The sequence below is a fragment of the Desmodus rotundus genome, chromosome 5 (assembly GCF_022682495.2).
Source record: "Desmodus rotundus isolate HL8 chromosome 5, HLdesRot8A.1, whole genome shotgun sequence".
In the NCBI taxonomy this organism is placed as follows: Eukaryota; Metazoa; Chordata; class Mammalia; order Chiroptera; family Phyllostomidae; genus Desmodus; species Desmodus rotundus.
In genome coordinates, this window is record NC_071391.1 from 131,557,547 (window position 1) to 131,585,289 (window position 27,743).

At 42.2% G+C, this 27,743-nt stretch overlaps 1 protein-coding gene across 5 annotated transcripts in view; it reads left to right on the forward strand.

The window, feature by feature from the left end:
- Positions 1 to 27,743, forward strand: part of EML6 (EMAP like 6) — a 220,700-nt gene that overhangs the window by 92,302 nt on the left and 100,655 nt on the right. For all 5 annotated transcript variants that reach the window (XR_008426918.1, XM_024552786.4, XM_053924902.1 and 2 more), the window contains one exon: positions 1,298 to 1,433. Coding sequence is in view for 4 of the 5 variants with exons in the window: in XM_024552786.4 (XP_024408554.2) it covers positions 1,298 to 1,433 (136 nt within the window). In the remaining variant the exon portion in view is untranslated. The remainder of the gene's footprint in view (positions 1 to 1,297; positions 1,434 to 27,743) is intronic.

A 27,743-nucleotide genomic window follows, 5' to 3' on the forward strand; every position in this document is an offset into this window, starting at 1 on the left:
GATTGGCTGATTAGTGTTACTTTTCATCATCAGTAGCTCAGCAGAAGACTGGAACTACGTCACCGTCAGTCCCTCTCACCGACAGCACTTGTCATACGTGGATGTGCCTACAAGATTCCCGGAGACGGTGCTGATGCGCAGACTCTGATCAGTGCGCCTGGGGCGACCTCACTGCTGCTGGCCTACAGCCCACCCATTGCATAGCAAGGGTGGAGATAACTACTTATACAATTGTTAGTAAGGCAGATTTCCTCACCTCTAGGTCCACACCACAAGCTGTTAAAATGCAAACAGAAACCATGGACAAACTCTCTTTGATGGTCTGCTCTGTGAGAACAGGGCGAACTTTACTTCTGACCTCTCTGCTCAATTTTGACACATACTAAAAAGGTCCCATTGCTCTATCTACGGATGAGAAAATGGAGGTGACGTGAAGCATAAAGCCTATTGCAGTGAATAGAAGTGGTAACATGTTACAGGAGCCTCAGTAGATTGAGCCCCCATTCCTTATAATAGGGAGAAAAGTTTAAGGAACTCTTAGCAAAAGAACTACGAAATTTTAGACCTTCCGTTGTCTTGTATGTTCAAGACCAATTTTCTTTGCTTCGATAATTATGAAACAGCTTTTAAAACAAGAAATATTTGTCCTCATTCATAAAAGCAGCTGCCTTAGTAACCTAATTTCTCTTTACTCTGGATCTTAGGTCAACACTGTTCACTTGTAGCACTTTTCAACAGACCAAATAAAATATTTTCCTGTAGAAAAACATCTTTAAATTATGAAACTATTTCAGATGTGAAAAGCATCTCCAAGGATGCATAAGCTACCACCACTATAATTTACGCTTTCAGTTAGGCTCAGGTGCTGCCTTCTTGATTTCATTGAGAGGTGGAAGTGTTTATGTTCCTAGCCTGAGTATCTTTACTTTTTTATTTGGGCAGCAATTTATATGAAACCCCCCCCATTGTTTTACTTTTCTTTATAATGAGCAGTTGTCACATCTTTTCTTCATAATGATCACTTGTCTGCTTTAACCAAGGAATTCTCAGCAGTTTTTTAACAACCTGCCATCAGTTCAGTAATGGCAAAGGACCTCTCGAACTAGTTGGCTCTGGTGGTGATTATCATTAATTTTTAATCTAGCTAAAATAAAGGGCACCCTGAATGGCTGCTTGTTTTATTGTCAGGGTTTCAACAGAGAACAGGGATTTGTTTTCATTTTTAAGCATCAAGACTCACTTTCCGTCACTGTCTAGAATGATGGCAGCTCTTAGTGTTCTCTGCCTTAATTAACAGGCTGGGATCTTCAGCATGTATGCTTGTGAAGAAGGCTTTGCCACTGGCGGACGTGATGGGTGTATACGACTATGGGATACTGATTTCAAGCCAATAACCAAAATTGATCTCAGGGAGACAGAGCAAGGATATAAAGGTAATGTATGTACTAATACTTACCCATAACTATAAAAGTGTTAAATGGAAGATGAAGTTCTACATTTATATTTGTTTTCCTGTAACCATCAATTCCACAGAGGACTTAAGACAGTTTACATAAATGTATCTAATATAAGATCAAAAGTATGTTAAAAACAAATGGGTGCCCCTTTTTTCTAAGCTGCACAAAGGTATCTGTGTGTACGAGCAGTGGTCCTGCTCGGAGGTAAACACAATGGTAAAACTACTGAGTGTTATCATGGGAAGTGGTACTTTCACTTATAAAAATGGGGATGCTCTGGACCCTAAATGTGACTGCACCCAAGCCTCTGAAAATAAATAGGCAAATAAATAAATGATTGGAAAAACAAGACAAAGAAATTATTTTTAAAAAATAGCTGTAAATTAATAGCTACCATATCAGTAGATGTTAAGAGCATCAGCTCAGAGTCAGGAAGCCTGGATTCAGCTGCAAACTTGACCTGTGATAGATTTGAGCTCTTGGTCAGATTTCTTTACATCCTCCGGGCCTCCTTTTCCTCCCCTGTAAAATAGGGATAATACTAGCACCAATCTCATGGGGTTGTATGAGGATTAAATATGCTCTCAAGGTGCTGAGTCGTGGTGCGCAATCAGCATTCAATAAATGTGAGATATTACTAGAATATAGTGAGTATATGTGTGCCAGAGAATACACAGCAGTTTATATCTTTTTAAATTCTCATGATAGGCTTATTACCTCATTTTTATTTACAGATAAGGAAGTTAGGGCTGAGAGAGAGTAAAATATAAATAGGAAAGATAAGCTGAAGTCACATGTGATGTTAGTACACTAAGCATGTGTGAGAAGCTCTGTTCATGTGTGGCAGGTGGGCCTCAGACCTGGCTTTATCTCCAGCAGCCAGCGTTGAGGGAGGGGTGCTCAGTACAGGAGTCACGGCGTCCACAGGTGAAAACTTACCACTGCTCAGGTGAAGGGGAATTACTCCCATAGCCGAGAGGAGAGAGAAATTTCCTGAGAATCTTCCTAGAGAAGATTTTGTGACATGAGACCCAAAGTCCTTAAAAGGCCTCAAGGGAGCCGCTATTCATCGAGTTGTTTTTCCTGAAGCCCCTCCACGTGAGCTGCTGGCTGTGTGGCCACAGCAGTTCTTCCGTAGGCCACCCTGTGTGGCCCACTCTCTGTTGGCCTGGGGGAGACTCCAGAGGACTGAGAGAAGAATGCACAGACTACCTGTCCTTTGGGCCATCCTCCTTAAGTAATGTTGTCTTCAACCTAATCTTTCTTTCTTTTTTTTATAGATATAAATAATTGTTTTTTAAAATTATTTATTTATTTATTTTTAGAGAGAGGGGAAGGGAGGGAGAAAGAGAGGGAGAGAAACATCAGTGTGTGGTTGCCCCTTGCGCGCCCCCACTGGGGACCTGGCCTACAACCCAGGCATGTGCCCTGACAGGGAATCGAACCAGCAACCTTTTAATTCACAGGCTGGCACTCAGTACACTGAGACACACCAGCCAGGCAACCAAATCTTTCTTAGAAATTGAGCAACAGGAAAGTAAGCAGGCTATTGTACTTCCTATGTATACCCAGAGTCTAGCTGCCTTAAATACTTCAAGTTTTTTTTTTTTAAGTGTATTTATAGTCTGCTAATCTAGAGATTGGATTGTTACTTTCTTACGGAAGCTTAGGGTCCTAGTGTGGATACGTTTCTGAATACCAGGCACAGGGACAATGTAGAAAGTTACAGAAGTTAGTGTCCACTTCAAGTGCACTGACCAGGAGACAGTGAAGGCCCTTAAGTTGTCTGCTGCAGAGCATGAGCCAATGCACCTCTACCTAGAAAAATACTCAAGCAGACAGAAGCAACTAAGAACCCAAAGAACAATGTAAAAAATGTTAGAAAAAGCTGTCAAAAATGTTTGACCTTGAACAGTGAAACTTCAAGGTAAACTGGGAACAAAACTTAAATAACTTGATAGATGGGACTATTGACCATAAACTGGCTAGACGTTGGGGAGCAGCAGCCAGAAGTGGTGATTCCTTTTTGGCAGTGACTTTATCCAGCTCATCCAAAATCGTATCACATAATTAAAGTATAAATTTTAACGTGTGGGGATCAGGGAAAAGGCCACATTTACCCTGCTATACTTTTCTCCCTGACTTGGGGCTCTAAAGGGAGAGTTCAGGAACTGGTTCAGAATGAGCATCCTCACGACCAGGGGTTTGCACTGACTGCACACGGCGAACCCCACGGCCTACTCCTGTCCCGAGAGTCAAAGAAAGATAGTCAGGGACACCTTTCATGATGTACCACTCCTGAGAGATCCTCCCCCCCGCCCCTGCCTTGCCAACATCAGAGCAGATACAGGCGGTGCACGGTAGACGGGCAAGCCTGCCTGTGTCTCACAGATGTGGCCCATAGCACGCACCCAGGCATTCAGGGTGTCAGAGCAGGCAGGGGTTGGCATGCGTTTTAAGGAGAGTGACCAGTGGGACAATAGCTTATGTTTCAGGGGCTATGGTTTTAAAGAACCAGATCATGCTGCAGTTTGAGCTCAAGGGACGCACGAGCAGGGGCACTGCTCCTCCAGTGGCAGCCTGTTTCTTGCCAGCTTGTCACTTTTGCAATTGCTGCTCATTACCAATACTCTTATTTACTTAATATGTTACTTTAAATTGATGTTAGTAGATCTTTCTCTGCTTCTACTCCTCATAAGCAATATCTTTGAAATTATGGCTTTAATATCCTATTTTATATATGTATACATACACATATCTATGTTTACTCCTTCAAGTAAGTTCTAACTACTGAAATAGTAAATTTTGTCCACGTACACCCCCCCAGTAGTGCCTTTTCCTGTCACCTGTGGCAGCACCAGCGGAAGTCCATTACGTACTGTCAAACTCGCAGAGAAATGCTGGTGTTTGTTCCAGACCTCAGTGGAAAGTCGGGATAAATGTCTGAAGTCAAAGGAATGGAAGGCTTTTGGTTGAAATGTTGGTAACGACCCCAAATCTGGCCAAAGTCTTGAGCCTGTGGGGACAGGGCCATGCAGAGGAAACCTGCTGTGATCCTGTGTCACCCTCAGAGGTGCTTTCCCCACCCCCGACCCCAGCATCACACTGAAGCAGGGAAGGAGGCTGAGTTCAAAGCTGCTTTGCACAGTCAGATCAGCTTCTCTGAGGTGACCTCTGAGGCCAGTCACCAGCGCCACCCTGTGTTGGGGTGCCCTCTAGGGTGTGTGAAGGTAGGAGTGAGGCCTGAGTGAGAAAGGAGACCCAGCCCAAATATAGGGGTTAAAATAGTACGATTGAGGGGAGAATTAAAAGTAATTTGAATGTAAATAGTTTTCTGGTCCAGCTTCCCCTTCAGCCAGCCAATATCATACCCTTGGTCCTCTGAGATTTATTTGCAGCATATGGGGCAAAGAAGAGTGAAGGGAAGGGAGGGAAAGAGGGTAGGACAGGGATGGAACAAGAGGAAGGAGGCTGGGTGGACAGAAGTTTGGATGTACTTCATCCTGCCCCATCCCACCTCGAAAGAAGCCTTGGCTTTCTTCTCCACCTTACTCAGGCTCTCTGCCTCAAAATTGGAAACAAAGTATATTTGAAAGGAGTAGATTCAAGCAAAGCAATGTGAGAACTTCCTTGCTCTGGATTTGGACATGAAGCTACATGCTTGAATGGTTTAATTCATGTAAGAATTTCTTGACATAAATGATCCTTCTTCCATATTTTCACTGTTTGTGTAACAATGACTCTTGAATTCATTTCCATGGAAATACAGTGATTTCTCATTTTACTCAAACAGTCAAATAGCTTTCTATAAATTTAGCAAGACTATTAATCATGGCCACATCCCAATTCCTATGACAATGTACTGATGTTCTTATTCCTTAAATTTTTAAAAAATTATATTTTATTGTTAATGCTGTAACAGTTGTCCCAATTTTCCCCCTTAACCCCCCTCCCCCAACACCCTCAGGCAATCCCCACACCTTTGTTCATGTCTATGGGTCATGCATACGTGTTCTTTGGCTACTCTATTTCCTATGCTGTCTTTACATCCCCGTAACTATTCTGTAACTACCAATTTTTACTTCTTAATCCCTTTACCTTTTTCATCCATCCACCTGACCCCCTTCTTATCTGGCAACCCTCAAAATGTTCTCTGCATCTATGATTCTGTTTCTGTTCTGCTTGTTGTTTATTTTGTTTTTTAGATTCAATTGTTGGTAGATATATATTTATTGCCATTTTATCATTCATATTCTTGATCTTCTTAAAGAGTAACTATTAACATTTTATATGATACTGGTTTGGTGATGACGTTCCTGTCTGGGAAGCTCTTGTCTTGTCATCTGTCCTTCAATTCTAAATGGTAGCTTCTCTGGGAAGAGTAATCTAGGTTGTAGGTCCTTGCTTTTCATCAGTGTGAATATTTCTCGCCAGTCCCCTCTAGCCTGCAAAGTTTCTTTTGAGAAATCAGCTGTCAGTCTATGGGAACTCCATTATAGGTAATTAACTGCTTTTCTCTTGCTGCTTTTAAGATTTTCTCTTTGTCTTTAACCTTTGCATCTTAATTATGACATATCTTGGTGTGGGCCTCTTTGGGTTCATCTTGCTTGGGACACTATACTTCCTGGACTTGTATGTCTATTTCTTTCACCAAGTTAGGGAAACTTTCTGTCATTATTTTTTCAAACACAGGGTTCAGCACAAATAACGCCCCTTTGTTATTACAAAATCATAAGCATGTAATTTTGAAACATAACCGTATCACACTCAAGCACACCATATGACATTTTAAGTGAAATATTCAAATTAAAACTATAAATTATTACATCCATATTATTGCCTTACCAACAACACTCAAGCAGGCCTTTCTTCTGCTGGACCCTGTAGGTTTCCCACTTCTTGCTGTCTGTCTTCTCCTTCCAGCACCCTGTGATGTGACTGTTGGTACACTTGAAGTTATTCCAGAGGTTCCTTACACTAGCCTCATTTTTTTGGATTCTTTTTTCTTCTTGCTGTTCTGATTGGCTGCTTTTTACTTCCTTATATTCCAGATCACTAATTTTAAAAAAAATTTTATTGTTATTCAATTACAGTTGTATGCCTTTTCTCCCCATCCCTCCACCCCACCCCAGCCGAACCCCCCTCCCTCCCCCACCTCCACCCTCCCCCTTGATTTTGTCCATGAGTCAGAAATGAAGGATACATTAAATGAACTAAATAACAATTTACAGGGAAACAACAGTAGAGTGAATGAAGCTGAGAATCAAATTAGTGATCTGTCCATGTGTCCTTTATAGTAGGACAGGCACGTGTCTGACACTAGTAGATGCTTAAATGTATATTGAATAAATAAATAAATGAAAAATACATCTTATACCGTGTGAGTAATTACTGTATTCCTTTACACATAATCATTTACAGACATTTATTCAAAGTATTTTATCACCACAGATGTAATTTTTTTTAGTTGACTTGCTTTAAGAATTATTTTGGCTTCTCTTGCCACCACTGTAAGTCATTTAGGCTTCATTATTTTACCCAGATCATAATTTGTTTTAAAATGGCCAGACTCTCGATGCACTGTTAGTAAGGTCCATGTGAGATTTGAGTTAGGTCTCTAGTCCCACATTAACTTGACGCCAACGACCCTAAGCCTCATACCGCTCATCTGTAAGTTGAGAGAGTTCCGCACACTAATATCCAACGTCTCTCCCAGCTTGAAAATTCCAGAATTTGACAGTCTCTAAAACATGTACTGGAGGTCCACCATCCCAAGTATTTGAAAATCTTTGGGGTCAGGTACATTTTGAAAGTCAGAGAATGTTGGATCTGGGGTTCATGCAACATACCCAGTGGAGTCTGGGGCAACATGGAAACTGCCAGATCACTTTAAAGATCTTCTGGAAGTCCACAGGAGGAGCAGTGGAAGCCTTTACAGGCAGCGTACTACGCACAGGCATACCTCAGCAAGATTGCAGGTTTGGTTCCCAACCACCGCAGTAAAGCAAGTACCACAATAAAGAAAGTCATCATCTTTTTGCTGATTGAGGGTCTACCAACTGAATAGGCTCTTCCAACAAGGGTGCTTCAGGCACTTTATTGGAGTCTTTTGTGTGTTTATTTCAATTTCCAACACATATTTGTTGAATTGTTGCTGTGTATCATGACTATAAATCCATGTTTGGATATATCTTGTATTAGGTCAAGCAGTATTCCCTCAGCGCTGAGCAAAATACAAGATGCCCCTTCTTAGACTTCTCACCGTCTCTGCTGTCCTCCCACTGGTCCGAACCCCCTCCTTTCACGTAGATTGCTGCAGCTGCTCCATAGCTTGTATCCCTGCTTCAACCATCATGCTCAGAATGGCAGCCATAGGGATTGTTCGAGATGTACATGAGCCAGGTCACATTACCCCTTTTCTCAAAACCCTGCGATGGTTCCCGCTTTCCTCAGAAAGTCAATTTTTAGGATGGCCTAGAGTCCCCTTCTCCTTTGTGTCAACCTGCTGTGTTCGAGCCTGACCCCCAGGAACCAGCAATAGGAGTTCATGGAAGGTGTTGGTGGGGGGTGAGTGTCATGGTCCGGTCTCCACCTCTCTGTGCTTGAGACACCCTGGTCTAGAACGGGCAGAGGAGCCACTCTCAAACCTGAGAACAGCCTTGTTTCCGACAGAGAGAGAGTGACTCATCCGATTGTTCTTCTGGTCCCTTCACAACTCACCTCTACTGCCATCGCCTCTCTCACCTGTCTCCCTGTCTGTCTACCATTGTCCTTTGGGCCATGCCCCCTGCCTCACTGTTGTTCTGCAGAAGTGGAGGTGCAGCAGAGGAGTATGCATGGGTGCTGGAGATGGCAAGGAGTGCCTGCAGAGGATGCGTGTGGCGGTGTTTGTTCGTACTTGGCGGTGTGGGACATGCTGTGAGAAGAGCAGAGGCTGACTGTCTGGTCTGTTCTGGTAGTAATTCCCCTTCCGAAGCTGACTCCATATAAACAGCAGCCTGGGCGTTCCTTCCCTGGGGTGGGACGCCACGGGGCGGGGGTGTGTTTCTATCTTCGGGGGTCCCGTTGGGCTGTGTGGACCTTTCAGTGTTCCTATGACTAGGATTTGGGATCCTCTGGACTCTGAAATAGCCCAGACTTTGTAGCAAGTACCTTTCACTACAAATTCTGCTAGAAATTCCTGGGCAGAGACCCCTTGTAAACAGGGGCAGCAGGTGGTGGGCACTTCATGCTGCAGGCAGCTTGTGGACAGACCTGTTTAGGACCAACCCCCACCCAGCCTGTGGAGAGCCCTGACCCTCCTGCAGCAGCTCCAGGACTCAAAGCTGGCTCTGCAACGACCTCTGTGCTAAACACTCTGCACTCAGGATCCAACGTAATGCTTACACAGCCCCGGGCTCCCCAGGCAGGGCTGGCTCCCGGGAAGGTCTGTTTTAGTGCTTTGCTGTTGCCGCCTTGAAATTCTTAATCATTTTTAAACAAGAGGTCCCACATTTTATTTATGTATTTATTTATTAATTTTTATTGATTATGCTATTACAGTTTTCCCAATTTTTCCCCGTCTGTCCCCCCTCCCGCACCTCTCATCCCTCCAGCATTCCTCCCGGCTTTGTTCATGTCCATGGGTTGTACATATAAGTTTTTTGAGTTCTGTTTCCTGTATCATTTTTTATCACCCCCTGTCTATTTTATGCCTACTAATTGTGCTTCTTCTTCCCTGTACCTTTTCCCCCCTATTCCTCCCTTCCCCCTCCCCACTGAAATCCCTCCATGTGATGTCCATTTCTCTGATTCTGTTCCTATTCTAGTTGCTTGTTTAGTTTTTGTTTTTTAGGTTCAGTTGTTGGTAGTTGTGAGTTTGTTGTCATTTTACTGTTCATATTTTTTATTTTCTTTTCCTTAGATAAGTCCCTTTAACATTTCATATAATAAGGGCTGGGTGGTGATGAACTCCTTTAACTTGACCTTATCTGGGAAGCACGTTATCTGCCCTTCCATTCTAAATGAAAGCTCTGCTGGATAGAGTAATCTTGGATGTAGGTCCTTGCCTTTTGTGACTTTGAATATTTCTTTCCAGCCCCTTCTTGCCTGCAAGGTTTCTTTTGAGAAATCAGCTGATAGTCTAATGGGAACTCCTTTGTAGGTAACTGTTTCCTTTTCTTTTGCTGCTTTTAGGATTCTCTCTTTATCTTTAACCTTGGCTAACTTAATGATGATGTGGCTTGATGTGTTCCTCTTTGGGTCCACCTTCTTTGGGACTCTGAGCTTCCTGGACTTCCTGGAAGTCTATTTCCTTTGCCAGATTGGGGAAGTTCTCCTTCATTATTCATTCAAATAAGTTTTCAATTTCTTGCTGTTCTTTTCCTTCTGGCACCCCTATGATTCAGATATTGGAATGTTTCAGGCTGTCCCAGAGGTTTGTAAGTCTCTCTTCACTTTTTTAATTCTTGTTTCTTCATTCTGTTCCCATTGGATGTTTATTTTCCCCTTTTGTTCCAAATCATTGCTTTGAGTCCTGATTTCCCTCCTGTCACTGTTGGTTCCCTGAATATTTTGCTTTATTTCGTTTTGGGTATCTTTCATTTCTTTTTTCATTTTTCAACCAAGCTCAAGCAGTTCTGTAAGCATTTTGATTACCAGGGCTTTAAATTCTCCATCAGATAGGTTGGCTATGTCCTTGTTCCTTAGTTCTCTTTCTGAAGTTTTGCTCTGTTCTTTCACTTGGGCCATATTTCTTTGTCTTGGCACAGCTGATTGGTTGTAAGGGGGTGGAGCCTTAGGTATTCCCGGGCAGGGCAACCCTCTTTGCTGTGCTGGTGCGCTGCCTGTGGGAGGGGCCAGAGGGGGAACAGTGCGGCTCACCTGCTCAGCTCTAGCGCACTTTCCAATGGACTCTCGTGTGAGACTGGGAGTGTCTCCCACTGCGGGAACCACAGTAGTCCACAGTCAGCTCTGAGTCTGTTTCACCTTCAGCCAGCCCCGCCCGCCTGGTCTGCCGGCTCATTGTGTGTTCTTGCTGGTCTGGTTGTTCTGGTTGACTTTTTCTTTAATTTCTTGGCTGTTGGAGTTCCATGCAGTTTGATTTTTCTGGCACTTGTGGTTGTTTATTAATTTTAGATTGGTTGTTATCCTCCTTTTGGTTGTGCAAGGAAGCAAAAGGTGTCTGCCTACACCTCCATCTTGGCTAGAACTCCCCACATTTTCATTTTATATTGGGCCCCACATATCATAAGACTGGTCCTGGCCCCCAGTCATCTGTGCTCAGGAATCCCTGGGAAGTCTTGTTTCCTTCAGGTTCCCAACCTCTGCCTTTAACATTACTCCTAGGGCAACAGAACCACAAGCAGGGTCACGAGCCCCTGGCCCACCTCAGAGCCCCTATGTGGCTTCAGCCTCCCCTCTTATGAGGTGAGGCAGGGGGAAGGGGGTTCAGAGGCCCCTGCTGCTTTTTCCACACCCTCTCCCAGCCTTTCTTCTTGGAGAGAAATCTCTATCCCTCTCACTATTAGCTCTTTAACAAGGGGTTCCTCAGTATTGCACCTTTAACAAGGTCAGGTTTACAGGAGAGAGCCATCACGTTGTCTTGTTTACTGTTTGGTGCCATGCCCTGGCTGCTCACCCACAGAGAAAGGAAATAACTGTGGGGAAGAGGGTTTGTTCCAGACTTGCACCACTTGAATTCTCATTCTCTCCCTATCACTCGCCCGTTCTGGGTCTTGGGGCAAATGAGCTAAACATCCTGTGCTGTGGTCTCCTGATTTATGTGTGTTTGGTGCCGTTGTTCAGCCCCAGATCCTGGCCACCCTGTGAGTGACTAGTGTCCACAACGTCCTGTCCTCCACAGCCCCGCTCAGCTCCTGGAGACCCATGCTGCGGCTGCTTTTATGGAGTCACTCCATCTCATCGTTGGTCCGCTGCTTTCTGTTTCCCCCAAATTACTGTCTTTGCCAAAGAGCTCTGCAGTCTCGTGGTGTGCCTAAAGCAGGACAGCTTCAGTTTTGTCATTTTTGCCTCCTGAGATGTTTCAGGCTTAATTTGCTGTAGGGCCCACTTGTTCATCTTTCTGGCAATCCAGGGTATCCACAGGGCTCTCCTCTAACACCATGTTTCAAATGTATCCTTTTCCCCCCTATCAGCCATCTTCATTGTCCAACTTTTGCATCTGTACATAGTAATTGGGAATAGGAGGGTGTGAGTGATCTTAGCCTTGGCCTCTAATGACACATCTTGGCTCTGGTTGACCTTCCCTAATTCTCCCATTGCTGCCCTTCTGAGTCTCAGCCTTCTCGTGATTTCTTGGCTGTGGTTTCCATTTAATGGCTGAACCAGGGTAAGCAAAATCTTAAATAATTTCAGTGTCTTCACTGTCTATGTTAAAAGTGTATATTTCGTTTGTAGTCATGATCTTTTGTTGTCTTGATCTTGAAATGCAGTCTTGCTTTGGCACATTCTTCTCTCAGTTTCATCAGAAGTCATTTCAAATCATTGTTTCTTTCAGTAAGATGATGTCCTTAGCATGTCTTAAGCTATTGATAGTTCTTTCATTAATTTTCACTCCTCCTTCCTCTAAGTGTAGCTCAGTTTTTTGAACAACGTGTCAGTGTACAGATTAAATAAAAGGGCTATAAAATGCACCCTTGTCTGATGCCATTGGCAGCAGGAAGCCATTCTGTCCGTATTCTGTCCTGACTGTGGCTTCCTGTCCACAGCACAGGTTATGCATCAGGACACCGGAGTGCTGAGGGGCACCCATTTCTTTTAGAGCAGCCCATAGCTTTTCATGCTCCACACAGTCCAAGGCTTTATAGTGTATAAAACATAGACCGACCCTCTTCTGAGATTCTTTGGAGAACTCTAGTATCCAACAGATGTTCACAGTTGGGTCTCGAGTGCCTCTTCCTTTGCAGAGTCAGCCTGAGCATCCTGCATTTCTAGCTCCATGTAAGATGTTGGCTTTGTTGCATCACCTTCAACATCACTCTACTTGTGTGGGAAATTACAGCGATGGCCTAGTATTCATTTTATTTACCGCATTCCTTGGCGTCTCTTTTGTGAAGATTGGGATGCATGTTGAACGTTTCTGGGCTGCAGGCCATTGTTTTGTTTTCCATACTTGTTGACACGTTCTTGTCAGGTTTTGACAGATTCAGACTCTGTGGTCTGAAATAATTCTAACGGTTTCCTGTCTATGCCTGGTGATTTATTTCTTCCCAGTGTGTTCAGGGCAGATTTCACTTCACTTTCTAGAATTATAGGTTCTTCCTCATAGGAGTCTTCTGCAGGTTATCTGCCGTCCTTCTGCCTCCTCTATGTAGATTTCAGTACGCTGTTTCCACTCTGAGCCGATGGGCAAATAATGTAAGTTTCTATGCTGTAGTTTTCTCATTTGTAAAACAGATATTTACTGGCCCCATCCATGGGGCCTCCCCCTGAGTTGTTATTAGCATTCCTGGGCACTGCGTAGAGCTTGGGGCACGGGGCTGAGTAGTGTCAGCGAGGCTGTTCGTGCCCATTTACAGGGCTTGCTCGTTTGACTCAGAATCAACTTCTCAAAGTTGCACTTTGCCATCTGCCCCTCGGGCTTTTGGCTTTCTAGAGCACCGGGGTGGAGTTTTCCAACATGTGGCTGAAGAGTCACTGAATTAGAACCACCTGGTGGTGCAGCCTGGCAAGCCGAATTTCCAACAATCTGACTGCAGTCTGAGAACATTCTGGCTGGGGAACAGCTTGATAGCGGTTCTCAATAAGTGGTTCTCAGCTCTGGGAACCATGGCTCCTTCAGACCCACAGAGAGGATTCGCTGGGCGGGGTCCGGGCATCTGTATTTTTAAAACACTTTCCATGTAGAATCTGAGTCAGAGTGAGGGGCGGAGCAGCTGCCCTTGGTCTTTCACCATCTGTCAGACCCAGCAGCACCAGATCTAAGATCACTCTGAGCACCAACTCCCTCCCTGCTGCCAGTCTTCCCTTCTGGGGCCAAATAATTGGGTGGAAAGGCCATTTTATTCCCAAAATAGTTTGTTCTCTCTTTGTGTTTTGGCCCATAACCTTTCCTTCTGAGAGTCCACAGTGCTAGCATATCGGATGGTAACAGACAAATAAGTAGTAACACAAGGAAGTCACATGCAGCAATTTCTTCATAGCTCCAGGTGCCAGCCCTTCCCGGAGCCAGAATCTGACCCCATGTACAGCACGTTGTTCTCCATTGAATTGCGAGCCTAATAAAAAGACTCCAGTAAAGCACAGTAACCTCCTAGTTAAAATAACAACTTATAGTTACTGGTTAATTTCCTACGTGCCCGAAACAGGCTCAAGTTTTTTTTTTTAATACATTATTGCATTGAATCCTTATAACAATGCTATGAAGTGTGAGTGCTGATATTCTCTCAACTTTACAGATGAGGAAACTGAAGATTTGAAAGATTAAACAGCTTTCCATATCACACAGTTGGGAGGGAATGCGGCTGGGATATAAATCTAGTCTGTGTATCTAACCATTCAATGAGCTACTGGAAAACAAGCAATGTCCTTTAGGTCTGTGTTAATTTTCGTGGTATCCATAGACTAGATGTGGAGTTTCAGGACTGTCACACTGAGGATTAGAAAGGTGCTATTATTTCCGACTTTCTGGTCTAAGTGTAAAACCTGGGCAACGGGCTGGTGAGAATTTGGTCTTGGAGGATTTAAGTGGGTGGTTGCGGTCTACTGCCGCCTGCTGGCAGTCTGGACCAAGCTCGGGCCAGGGCCCCTCATTTCTCATAGCAGAGTGGCAGAGACGGCCTCCGTGTCCAGAATGCGGACACCTTACAAATTAGTGAAATTAGACAAAAGTCTCTGAAACATGAACTTTTTCAGAACAAAAGGGCATTTCTGTAGTTTTAAATAATTAGAATAGTTCTTCCTGGCTCTCTTTTCGCTACTGTTGGATTTCTAACCATATTCCAGATATTGCCTTCTATTTTTCTGACTCCCAGAGCACAAGATAAAGAAGCAGATGGCGTGATTATTTCCCAGTGCAGTGGCTACCTTGGCCAGCGAGGAAAGCATGGTTACATTAATGTTCTCTGCGTTGGTGCCAGAGACGCTAAAACCAAGCTAGATGGACAGACAAGGGAAATACTGTCTGAACCTGGTCAGGGACCTGCCACACACTGGGTCTTTCCAGAATGTGCCCAGAGAGACCATGCTGTTCTTGTCATCACTGTTGTGTGCAGAGCAGCAGTGAAGTTCAGAAATGATGAAAACAGAATGTCATTAGGAAACTGGAATGCAGTTCTTCCCACCGCGGTGTCTTCCAGAAGTAATTCCTGCTGTAAGCAGTTATTCCGACAGTGGGAATGGCCGAGTCCTGTCTTCATAGGTAGACCCCTGTGGTGACTTGTGCGAAGTGACAAAATACAGTTTATCTGTTTGAAGAACTGAGTGTTTGTGAAGAGCCTGGGTTGGTTTCTGAGAGAAAATGCTCACAGCTCATTAAGTTTATGTTGTAAACAATGAAAATGGAACAGCTCCTCTCATTGTTCTCCTTCTCTCCCTCCCCATGTTTAGCCAGAAATGGTCGGCAGCAGTTTAGCCTCATTGCTTGTGCCCTGTGTAAAGCTTGCCTTACATTGGGTAGTTCAGCGGAACCCTTTTTTCCAATGAAATCTTCTATGCAGACAGATTATGATGTGCTGAGGGAAAAGCAGGGGTGGGGTCCTCAAACTCTGCGTCCTGAGTCCTCATTTCCTGGCCTGGCCCCCCGAGGCTCTTCCAAGGAGCCCCAGAGCCCCCTGGCTGCCATCTGGAAACACTGCTGGGTGCTGTGCGCCGTGACTGCCTCATCAGTCTTGGCTGAGATGGAAGGTTCTTTTTTGTTCCTAAACTTCTTTTTTTAAAAAAAAGAAAAACAAAGCAGATATTTTAAAAATGTTAATTAACACTTGTCAATTCCAGGTGGTAGGTTGTTTATTATAATCTTATTTCTTTCTGAATTTGATCCTGAAAACAAGATGGTAAAAAATAGTGAGGGTGATGGGGAAATTAAATGCGTGTGCACTGGACCGAGCACAATGCCAGATCTTGGGGGAAGAATTTTGGTCTTCAAGCCATTTAGCCTAAGTGAGTGGACACGTTGCAGGAGGCCACGGGGGCAGTGTGTGTTCACGCTTGCCGTGGAGCCGTGGGTGCCAGGCTGGCACAGAAAGGGTCCGAGTCTTTAGGACAATCAGTGGAATTATAAAGGGATTGCAGTTTGAGTATTTTGGTAACAGTTACAATATAGAACCTGGTGCTGAGATATATAACATGTATATATCTGCATATATGTGTGTATCTATTATCTTACTGAGATATAATTGACCTATAACATAATAATTTGATATACAGCATGCAGAGTGGTCACCACAATACATCTAGTAACATCCGTCACCAGGCATACTTTGTTTTTTTCTTGTGATAAGGACTTTTAAGATGTATTCTTCTAATAACTTCCAAATATTCACTACGGTATTACTAGCTGTAGTCACTGTGCTGTACAGCACATACCCTTGACTTAATTTAGTTACAACCAGCAGTTTGTACCTTTGGCCCCCTTTACCCATTTTGCTTACATTCACCCCTCCACGCCCCACCCCCCTTCTGGCAACCGCCAGCCTGTTCTCTGTATCTGTGAGTTCAGGGTTTTTAATGTTATTTTTAGATTCCACACATCAGTGAGAGTATATGACATTTGCCTTTCTCTGTCTGACGTCCTTCACTTGGCATAATGCTGAGGTCCACCCACGTTGTTCCAAATGGCAGGATTTCTTTTTTTACGGCTGAGTAAGACGTCATTGTGTGTGTCCATATGAATGCATGTGTGTTTATGTACCACATTTAAAAAATCCTCTCACCTACTGATGGTCACTTAGGTTGTTTCTCTGCCTTGGCTGTTGTAAATTATGCTGCGGTGAATGTGGGGGTGCAGATGTCTTTTTGAGTTGGCGTCTTTGTTTTCTTTGGGTAAATATCCAGATGTGGAATTACTGGATCATAGGGTAGTTCTATTTTTAATTTATGAGGCACCTCCACAGTTCTCTCCACAGTGGCTGCACCAATTTACATTCTCGCCAACAGCACACAAGGGCTCCCTTTGTCCACACCCTCACCCGCGCTTCCCTCTTATCTTTCTCCCAATAACCATTGTAATGACAGTGAGGCGATATCGCATTGTGGTTCTTTCTCTGATGATCAGTGATATTGAGCACCTTTATGTGGGCCTTTTGGTCATCTGTGTGTCTTCTTTGGAAAAATGTCTATTTAGATCCTCTGCTTATTTTTTTAATCAAGATTTTCTTTTGCTATTGAGTTGTATGACTTCTTTATATATTTTGGATATTAATCTTTTATCAAATACATGATTTGCAAATATTTTCTCCCATTCTATAGGTTGCCTTTGCATTTTGTTGATGGTTTCCTCTGCTGTGCAGAAGCTTTTTAGTTTGATGTATTTCCATTGTTTATTTTTGCTTTTTGTGTCAGCTTCAAAAAATCACTACCAAGGCTGATGTCAAAGAGCTTACCACCTTTGTTTTCTTCTAGGAGACTTATGAATTCAGGTATTATGTTCAAGTCTTTAGTGCATTTTGAGTTAATTTTTGTGTTTGGTATAAGATAGTGGTCCAATTTTATTCTTTTGCATGCGGCTGTCCAGTTTTCCTAACACTATTGTATATTCTTGGCTTCTTTGTCGTAAATTACTTGACCACATATGTGTGGGTTTATTCCTGGGCTCTTTATTCGGTTCTGCTGAACTATGTGTCTGTTTTTATGCCAGTAGCATTCTGTTTCGATAATGATAATTTTGTAATAGTTTTGATGCTTCCAGCTTTGTTCTTCTTTCTCAAGACTGTATTGATTATTCAGGGTCTTCTGTGGTTCCATACAAATTTTAGGATTGTTTGTTCCATTTCTGTGAAAAATGCCATTGGAATTTTGATAGGGATTGTATTGTATCTGTAGACCAATTTGGGTAGTATGGACATTTTAATAATGCTAATTCTTTCAATCCACAAGCACAGAATATCATTCTATATACCTGTGTTGTCTTCTGTTTCTTTCATCAATATCTTATCATTTTCAGCATATACATCTTTCACTTCCCTGGTTAGGTTTTTTCTAGATATTTTATTCTTTTTGATGCAATTGTAATGGGATTGTTTTCTTAATTTTTCTTTCTAATAGTTCATTATTAGTGTATAGAAAGGCAATTCATTTTTGTACATCAAATCTTTATCCTGCAATTTCACTACATTCATTGATGAGTTCTAACAGTTTTTGGGTGGAGTCTTTAGGATTTTCTACCGATAATATATTATCAGCGAAGAGAGACAATTTTACTTCTTTCATTCTGATTTACATGCATTTTATTTCTTTTTCTTGCCTAATTGCTTTAGGATTTCCAACACTATACTGAATAAAAGTGGCAACAGTGGGCATCCTTGTTCTGTTCCTGATCTTAGAGGAAAGGCTTTTAGCATTTTACCCCTGAGTATGATGTTAGCTGTGGGCTTGTCATATATGGCCATGATCGTGTTGAGGTAATTTCCTCAATACCCACTTTTTGAGAGTTTTTATCATGACTGAATGTTGAATTTAGACAAATGCTTTTTCTGCATCTACTGAGATTATCATATGATTTATTTCCTTCCTTTCATTTGGTTAATGTGGTGGGTCACGTTGATTAATTTGTAAATGTTTAACCATTTTGTATCCCTGGAATTAATGCCACTTGATCATAGTGTAAGATACTTTCTTTTAAAAGATTTTTATTAATTTACTCTTAGAGAGAGGGAAAGGGATGGAAAAAGAGGAGAGAAATATTCATGTGTAAGAGAAACATCAATGTGTGAGAGAAGCATCAACTTGTTGCCTCCCGCACCAGGCTTTTTTGCATTTATGTTCATCAGGGATATTGGCCTATTATTTTATTTTATTGTAGTGTCTGTCTGATTTTGGTATTAGGTTAATGCTGGCCTCATAAAATGAGTTTAGAAGTGTTTCTTCCTCTTGAGTTTTTGGAAGAGGTTAAGAAGGATTGCTATTAATTCTTCATTATGTTTTTCTTTTTTAAAATATATTTTATTGATTATGCCATTACAGTTGTCCCATTCCCCCCCTTTATTCCCCTCCACCCTGCACATTCCCTCCCACCCACATTCCCCCCCTTTAGTTCATGTCCATAGGTCGTATATATAAGTTCTTTGGCTTCTCCATTTCCTGTACTATTGTCAACCTCCCCCTGTCTATTTTCTACCTACCATTTATGCTACCTATTCTCTGTACCTTCCCCCCCACTCCCCCTTCCACTCCCCCACTGAACACCCTCTGTGTGATCTCCATTTCTGTGATTCTGTTCCTGTTCTAGTTGTTTACTTAGTTTGTTTTTGTTTTTGTTTTTTTTAGGTTCAGTTGTTAATAGCTGTGTTTGTTGTCATTTTACTGTTCATATTTTTTATCTTCTTTTTCTTAGATAAGTCCCTTTAACATTTCATATAATAAGGGCTGGGTGGTGATGAACTCCTTTAACTTGACCTTACCTGGGAAGCACGTTATCTGCCCTTCCATTCTAAATGAAAGCTCTGCTGGATAGAGTAATCTTGGATGTAAGTCCTTGCCTTTTGTGACTTTGAATATTTCTTTCCAGCCCCTTCTTGCCTGCAAGGTCTCTTTTGAGAAATCAGCTGACAGTCTTATGGGAACTCCTTTGTAGGTAACTGTCTCCTTTTCTCTTGCTGCTTTTAAGATGCTCTCCTTATCTTTAATCTTGGCTAATGTAATTAAAATGTGCCTTGGTGTGTGCTTCCTTGGATCCAACTTCTTTGGGACTCTCTGAGCTTCCTGGACTTCCTGAAAGTTTATTTCCTTTGTCAGATTAGGGAAGTTCTCCTTCATTATTTTTTCAAATAAGTTTTCAATTTCTTGGTCTTCCTCTTCTCTTTCTGGCACTCCTATGATTCAGATGTTGGAATGTTTAAACATGTCCTGGAGGTTCCTAAGCCTCCCCTCATTTTTTCGAATTCTTGTTTCTTCATTCTGTTCTGGTTGAATGTCTCTTTCTTCCTTCTGGTCCACACCGTTGATTTGAGTCCTGGTTTCCTTCCCATCACTGTTGCTTCCGTGTAGATTTTTCTTTATTTCACATAATGCAATCTTCATTGCTGCCTGGGTCTTTTTTATGCTGTTAAAGTACCCAGTGAATTCCTGGAGCATCTTGATAACCAATGTTTTGAACTGTGCATCTGATAGGTTGGCTATCTCTTCATCGTTTAGTTGTCTTTTTTCTGGAGCTTTGAACTGTTCTTTCATTGGGGCCATTTTTTTTTTTATCTCCATTCACCTGTTATGTAGTAAGGGACGGAGCCTTAGGTGTTCACCAGGGCGGGGCAACCCACATCGCTGTGTTGTGATGCTGTCTGTGGGGGAGGGGTTTGAGAGGGAGCAGTGCCACTTGTTCCCTTCTCTGCTAGTTTTCAGTCACTCCCCCTGCTACCTACAAGCAAATTGGGCCCTTCTGGTGCTGATTCCTGGGTGAGTGGGCCTGTGCACGCTCTAGGACCCTGTGGGTCTCTCCAATGAACTCTCCTGTGAGGCTGGGAGTTTCTCCCACTGCCACCTCAACCCCCACAGGAGTTTTTAGTCAGTCTTTGAGGGTTTATTTCCCTGCGCTGGAACTCTGGGTTGTGTGATCTATCTCTCTCCCTATTTGTTCCTCCTGGTTTATCTGCAGACGAATGTGGGACCTCCCAGTCCTCAATCCTCTGCCTCACCTGGTCCTCCAGCCACCACCTTGCGTCGAGTCCTCTCTGCCCAGCTGCCTGTCTCCACCCCTCCCACCTGTCTGGATGAATGTTTCTTCTTTATCTCCTTAGTTGTCAGACTTCAATACAGTTCGATTTTTTGTCAGTTCTGGTTGTTTTTGTTTTCAAATTATTGTTGTCTTTCTTTTGGTTGTGCGAGGAGGCACAGTGTGTCTACCAACACCTCTGTCTTGGCCAGAAGTGCTAATTCTTCTTTAAATGTTTAGTAGAATTGACTTGTGAGGTCATCTGGTATGGGAGTTTTTTGGGAGGTTTTTGATTACTGATTCAATTTCCTTACTTGTTATTGATCTGTTCTTATTTTCTATTTCTTCAGGATTAAGCCTTAGAAGTCTGGTATGCTTTGTGGCAACACGAGTGGAACTGTTGAACATTATACTAAGTGAAATCAGCCAGTTGGAGAAAGACAAATACCATATGATTTCACTTGTATGTGGAATCTAGTAAACAAACTGAACTAACAAGCAAAATAGACAGAGCCATAGACAGAGAATAAGCAGACAACTCTGGGGAGTTGGGGGAGTGGAGAGATCGAGCAAGAAGGAAAAAGAACTCAAGAACATGGACAACAGTGTGGTGATTACAATAGGGAGGGGGCTGGGTGGAGGTGGAAGAGGGTATAAGGGGGATAAATGGTAATGGGAAAATACAATTAAAAATAAACTATTTTTTAAAAAAGAAGTCTGGCATGTTTCTAGGAATGTATTCATTTCTTCTATATTGTCCAATTTGTGGGCATATAATTGTTCATAGCAGTCTTTATAATCCTTTGTATTTCTGTGGGATCAGTTGTAACATCTTCCTTTTCTGATGTTATTTGAGACCCCTCTCTCTCTCTTTTTTGGTTAGTCTAACTGAAGGTTTGTCTGTTTAGCATATCTTTTCAAAAAAACAACACTCTTTTCATTAATCTTTTCTATCGTTTCTTTCTCATTTATTTCAGCTTTGATCTGTGTTATTTCCTTCCTTCTGCTAACTTTGGGCTTAGTTTGCTCTTCTTTTTCTTGTTCTTTGAGCCATAAATTTAGGTTGTTTGAGATCTTATTTGTTAATGTACGGTTTTTATTGCTATGAAGTTCATTCTTAGAACTTCTTTTGCTGTGTTCCATAAGTTTTGGTATGTTACATTTTCATTTTCTCAAAGTATTTTTGATGTATTTTTTGGCCCATTGTTTGTTGAGTAGAAGAATGTTGTTTATTGCCACATATATGTGAATTTTCCAATGTTTTTCTTGTAATTGATTTCTAGTTTCATACCATTGTGGCCATAAAAGATGCTTGATATTTCATTTTTCTTAAATTTGTTAAGATGTGGTTTTTTTGCCCAACATATGATCTATTCTGGCGAATGTTTCATGTGAACTTGAGAAGAGTGAGTATTCCTTTGCTTTTGAGTGAAATGTGCTGTAAATGTCTGTTAAGTCCATATGGTGTTTATGTGTCCTTAAGGCCGATGTTTCCTTACTGATTTTGTGTGTGGATGATTTATCCCTTGGTAGAAGTGGAGTATTAAAGTCCCTGTATTGTATAGTATCTACTTATCCCTTTAGGTCTGTTAATGTTTTATTTATATATTTTGGTGCTCCTATGTTGGGTGCATAAATATTTATAAATGTTATATCCTCTTGATGGATTGACCCCTTTATCATTATATAATGACCTTTGTCTCTTATTACAGGTTTTATCTTAAAGCCTATTTCATCTTATATAAATATAGCTTCTCTGACTTTCTTTTGGTTTCCATTTGCATGGAATATCCTTTCTATCCCTTCACTTTTAATCTCTGTGCATCCTTACTTCTGAAGTGAATCTGTCGTAGGCAGCATATACATGGATCTTGTGTTTTTAATCTATTAGCCATTCTGTCTTTTGACTGGTGAATATGTTTATTTATATTTAAGGTGATTATTGATAGGGATGAACTTATTGCCATTTTTCTGTATCTACTATAGGTTATTCCTTTGTAGTTACCATGACGCTTACATAAAACAATTTGTATTTATAACAGATTGTTTTAAGTTGATAACAGTTTAAATTTGAATTCATTCTAAAGCTCTACATTTTTACTCTTTCCAATGTTTTGTTTCTGGTGTCACAACTTACACCTTTTTATCTTTTGTGCCCATTAGCAAATTATTGTAGTTATCATTGTTTTTACTGCTTTTATCTGTTAACCTTCATACTAGCTTCCTAAATAATTTACTGACCACCTTTACAGCATTTAGTTTATTTGAAATATTGCTAGACATTTGTCTTTACTGGTGAGATTGATGCTTTCTTATGTTTTCCTGTTACTAATTAACACCCATTTGTTTCTGCTTAAAGAAGTCCCTTTAATGTTTCTTGTAAGGCCATTCTTGAGGAGAGGAACTCCTTTAGCGTTTACTTGTCTGCAAACTCTCTCTCTCATTCAATTCTGAAAATCAGCTCTTCCAGGTAGAGCATTCTTGGTTGGCAGTTATTTTCTTAGGCACTTAGAATATAGTGTACCACTCCCTTCTGGCCTGAAAAGTTTCTGCTGAAAGTCTGCTGATATATTTAGTTCACTAGTGTATAACAAATTGTTTTTTTCTTTCTGCTTTTAAGATTCTCTCCTGTCTTTAACTTTTGATGCCTTAATTATCATATGTCTTGGTGTGGGTTTTTGGATCTTATTCAGACCTGTCTGGGCTTTCTGGATCCGGATGTCTGTCTTTTCCCTCAGGTTAGGGAAATTTTTGACCATTATTTCTTCAAATAAGTTTTCTACTTCTTTCTCTCTCTCCTCTTCCTCTTCTTCTTCCTCCTCCTCCCCGCCCTGGGATTCCTATAATATCTCTTAAACTATCTTCACTTTTTAAATTCTTTCTTATGTTTGCTTCTTTGATTGGTTAGTTTCATTGCCTTGTCTTTGGGTTCACTGATTCTTTCTCCTGCTTCATCTATTCTGCTGTTGAACCTCTTTAGTGTACTACTCAGTTCAGTTCATGTAGTCTTCAGCTCTGTGATTGCTGCTTGCTACTTCTTATATTTGTGATCACTTTGTTGGTAATCTCATTTTGTTTATGCATTGTCCTCCTGAGCTCAGTGAGCATCTTTATGACTATTATTTTGAACCCCTTATCAGGTAAATGACATCTCTATTTCATTGAGGTCTTTATCTTAGATTTTTATCATATTCTTTTATTTAGAATATATCCCTTTATTTTTTCATTTTCCTTGACTCTGTGTGTTGGTTTCCATGCATTAGATAAAACAGGCATGTCTCCCAGCCTTGAAGAGGAGACCTCATGTAGGAGATGAATCTTGCTATTCGACTCTGCCCTACTCTTGCTTGTCTCCCAAATCTTTGTGGTTGTCTAAGCAGCCTACTTTATTCTTAGTGGCTCCAAGTATTGAGGGTGTGCCAAGGCCTTCAATGTCCCAAAGGGGAGGATCTCAGTCATCCCCTAGATTCATGCTGATTGGAATCCCAACCCTTAGGCAGTAGCTTTTAAAGTTTGCAACTGTATTCCTTTCAGGGGAAGATGGGCCTTTCTTTCTGGTGCCTCTGCACTGAGCCCTGGAGTGAAGGCCAGCTAAGGACTGTTGCTTTGTTTGCTATCACCCCAGTGAACACAAGCCCCACTGGCCACCAGAGCCAGGCTACTAAGGGATATGTCATCTGTGTGGCAGGCACAGAAGCTGGGTTCCAGACACGTGCACAGCTTTTTTCCTTGAGATACAGCAACCAGGGGCAGGGCAGAGGGAGAGTGCAGAGATGGCACTCACCAGCCTCCTCCTTCTCTGGAGAGGGTTGCAGTCAGCCCCTAGGAGAGTTAGCCCCCTTCTCTGGAGAGGGTTGGTTTAATTACAAGTTTGCCCCTCAGGCCACAGCTACCAAGGTAAGTTAATAAGCCTCTTTCATGGAAAGACTGGGTGTCTGTCTGCTGCCTCTCCACTGTGCCCTGGGTGGGGGTTGTGGGGAGCAGGGCTGCCTGTTAGGAACTATTTCTCTGTTTATTACAATCCTGTGGAACCTGGGAACATGGGCACCACTGGCCATCAGAGCCACGCGGTCAAGAGGTGACCCCTGGGCTGTAGCCACAAAAGCTAGGGTGCCACACATGTACACAGGCTCCTTTCCAGGAGATATGGGTGAACTGGAGTGAGGCGGAGGGAGAGCTCAAGAAGGCAGCCTTGGTCTTTGGAGAGTATGTCAGTTTGCTGCTAGTTGTAGTTCGATTGAATTCCTGCCCTTCAGGCTGAAGCTTCAAGTTAGGCAAATAGGCATTTTTCACAGAAAGACTGGGCATTTCACTCATCCTGTGCACCGGGCCATGGAGTATAACCATGGTGAGTCTACGTGTGTGAGCTCTTCTAGAGATACTTCTCAGTTTGCTATAGCCTTGTAGGTTTCATGGGCATGAGCCCTGTTGGCTTTCAAAGCTAGATGTTTTGGGAGCTGATCTCTCACGTACAGGTTTTGAAAGTTGGGGTGCCACATATAGGGTGCAAACCCTTTACTCAGAAAGATGCTCAGAGTTGTGAGTTCCCTCTCGAGTGTGGGTTGATGTGCCAGGGGTGGGGTTTGTGGTGAGATTGTGTCTCAGCCTCTTTTTCCCATTTTGATACAGATTTTTTCTTGTTCATTCAATGTATAGCAATTGTTCAGCTAGTTCTGGGGTTTCTTTTAGAGAAAATTGTCCCATATGTAGCTGTAGATGAGGTGTGTCCATGTGAGGAAGTAAGTTCAGGCTCCCCCTATGTCACCACCTTGAACTGGAATCTCAATATCATTTAGTTGCTTTCAGTGTGCAGATATCTGCTTAGAAATGTCTGGCTTCTCCTTAGAACGTGAACTCCATTAGGGCACGAGTCTGGTTCGTTCATGGTTCGGGCTCCAATCTTGGGCATGCAGTAGGTGCTCAATCAAAATTTTTTGAATAAATGAATGCATCCTTCCATCTTTGAATACCCTTACCAAGAATAAGGGTATTGTTGTTTATTTATTGGTATCTCCAAGGACTCAAAAAATGTTTGTTTTTAGAAGTTTTATTTCATTCATTCAACAAATCTTACTGAGCACCTGTTACATGCCCACTACCACGCTAGGTCCTGAGGGCCCAGCAGTGTATAAAGCTGGGAACACTTGTCTCCACAGACTTTAGAGAGAGACAGTGAACAATAATTAATAAGTAAATTATTTGATGTTTTTTACTGATGTTGGAATGTAATTAATATCCCTCTTTGCTTCCTGTTTCTCAAGAACAAAATGTTATATCTTTTCTGTAGCAAAATTTTAGATGATGCAAGGCCTGCTGGGGAGACGACAAATTCACCATTCCTCTGGGAGGAAACAGGGATATGTTGATCAGTATACAGTAACTGAACCTTTGGGAAAGGGTAGGAAAGAGAGAAGGACAAGAAAGGAAGAGTGGCAAAAAGACTGTTGCCACAAGGCAGAGTTTCTTCACCGCTGAGCTGCCGGCTGTGTCAGCCTGCCGTCGGTCCTGACTGCTCACACCACGCAGCTGTCCTTTCCAACCTTGAAGGCCCGTCATGATGTTTACAGTGGACGATTCTGAGCAGTTGACCCTGAACTAGCTGTTGCCAAGATATCTCTGCTTTCTACTCACAGCAGGAATAGTACATCTGCCTGTGTGCTGTCTCCTTCCATTTTAAGACACATAACAATGAAATCAGAGCAAGAAGTAAAGAGAGTTGCGCCTGGCTGGTGTAGCTCAGTGGATTGAGCGTGGGCTTGCAAAACAAAGGGTTGCTGGTTCGATTCCCAGTTAGGGCACATGCCTGGGTTGCAGACCAGGTCTCCAGTTGGGGACACATGAGGAGCAACCACACATTGGTGTTTCTCTCCCTCTCCTTCTCCTTCCCTTCCCCTCTCTCTAAATAAATAAAATATTTTAAAAAAAGAAGTAAAGAGAGTTATCGCATGTAAAAATAGTCTTGTGCCTTAAAAACTACATTTTTTAAAAAGATTTTATTTATTTATTTTTAGAGAGAGGGGAAGGGAGGGGGAAAGAGAAGGAGAGAAAAATCAATGTGTGGTTGCTTCTCACGTGGCCCCCACCAGGGACCTGGCCCGCAACCCAGGCATATGCCCTGACTGGGAATCGAACTGGCAACCCTTTGGTTTGCAGGCCAGCACTCAATCCACTGAGCTACACCAGCCAGGACAAAAAACTACTTTTTTTTTTTTTTTGTAATTAAATGAATGATTTCATTTGATCCTTTCAAGACCACAGTGAATTAGAATGAAGATGCTAGTTAGAGGATTCATTACCCCCAATTAACCCTTCTGTTGTCTCAGCATCCCATCCTGGCGTAGCATTGCCCTGGATTTTTAAAACAGACTTAATTTTGTTTTAGAGCAGGTAGGTTCACAGCAAAAATGAGTGAAATGTACAGAGGTTTTTCATACTCCCCCGACTGCATCCACACAGCCTCCCTGGCTGCCAGCATCTCCCAGCAGAGCCATGCGTTTGTTCCCAGGGTGAACCTGCACTGACACATCGTCGTCTCCCAGTGCCCGCACAGCTCATGGTAGGGCGTGCATTTAGACACGTGTGTAGTAACATGTATCCAACACTGTGGTTTACTCTTGGTGTTATATATTCTATGCTTTTTGACACATATAACATGTATCTAACATGTATCTAGCATTATTCCTATAGAATAGTTTCACGGACCTAAAAGTCCTCTGTCCCTTGCCTATTCATCCCTCCGTCTTAGACTATTTTATTTTGTAATAAAGTGTTATTAGAATTTTATGTTAAAAATATTTTAAAATCTTTTTTAAATCCTCACCCCAAACCATGCTTATTGATTTTTAGAGAAAGGGAAAGGGAGGGAGAGAGAGGGAGAGAAACATCGATGTGAGAGAGAAACATCGATTGGTTGCCTCTTGCACATGACCCAGCTGGAGACTGAACCTGCAACCTGGGTATGTGTCCTGACTGGGAATAAAATCCACAACCTTTCTATTTACAGGACAGTGCTCCAACCAACAGAGCCACACTGGCCAGGGTTGTATGAAAAATATTTTTGAGAGAATTCGTTTACAGATTCATCTTTCAACATGACAAAACTACCTTCTTGTTTAAAAAAATATTTCAAAAAATTACATAAATTTAATTATTTTAGAATCTCTTTTTGCTGTCAGTGGGTCCCAATTTTGATGATAAATTACATGGCCTCCATAGTTATAGTCTACATTTATGGGGCAAATACCAAAGTGACTCTTCTCCCTGCGTGTGGCCACTCGGTTGTAGAGCAGGATTAAAGCCCAGATGCTCTGACTTCTGGTACTTTCTATGCCAAAAGCACACAGAGCTCACTGGCAAGGCAACTGAGATCTCTAAGTTTATCACATCCTTACCTTGTTTAAAGTAGTTATGAAAGCAGGACTGCTCCTATACTTCTAACTCAGGCATGAGAAGATTCATGATGTAAGTAAATAAGCAATGAA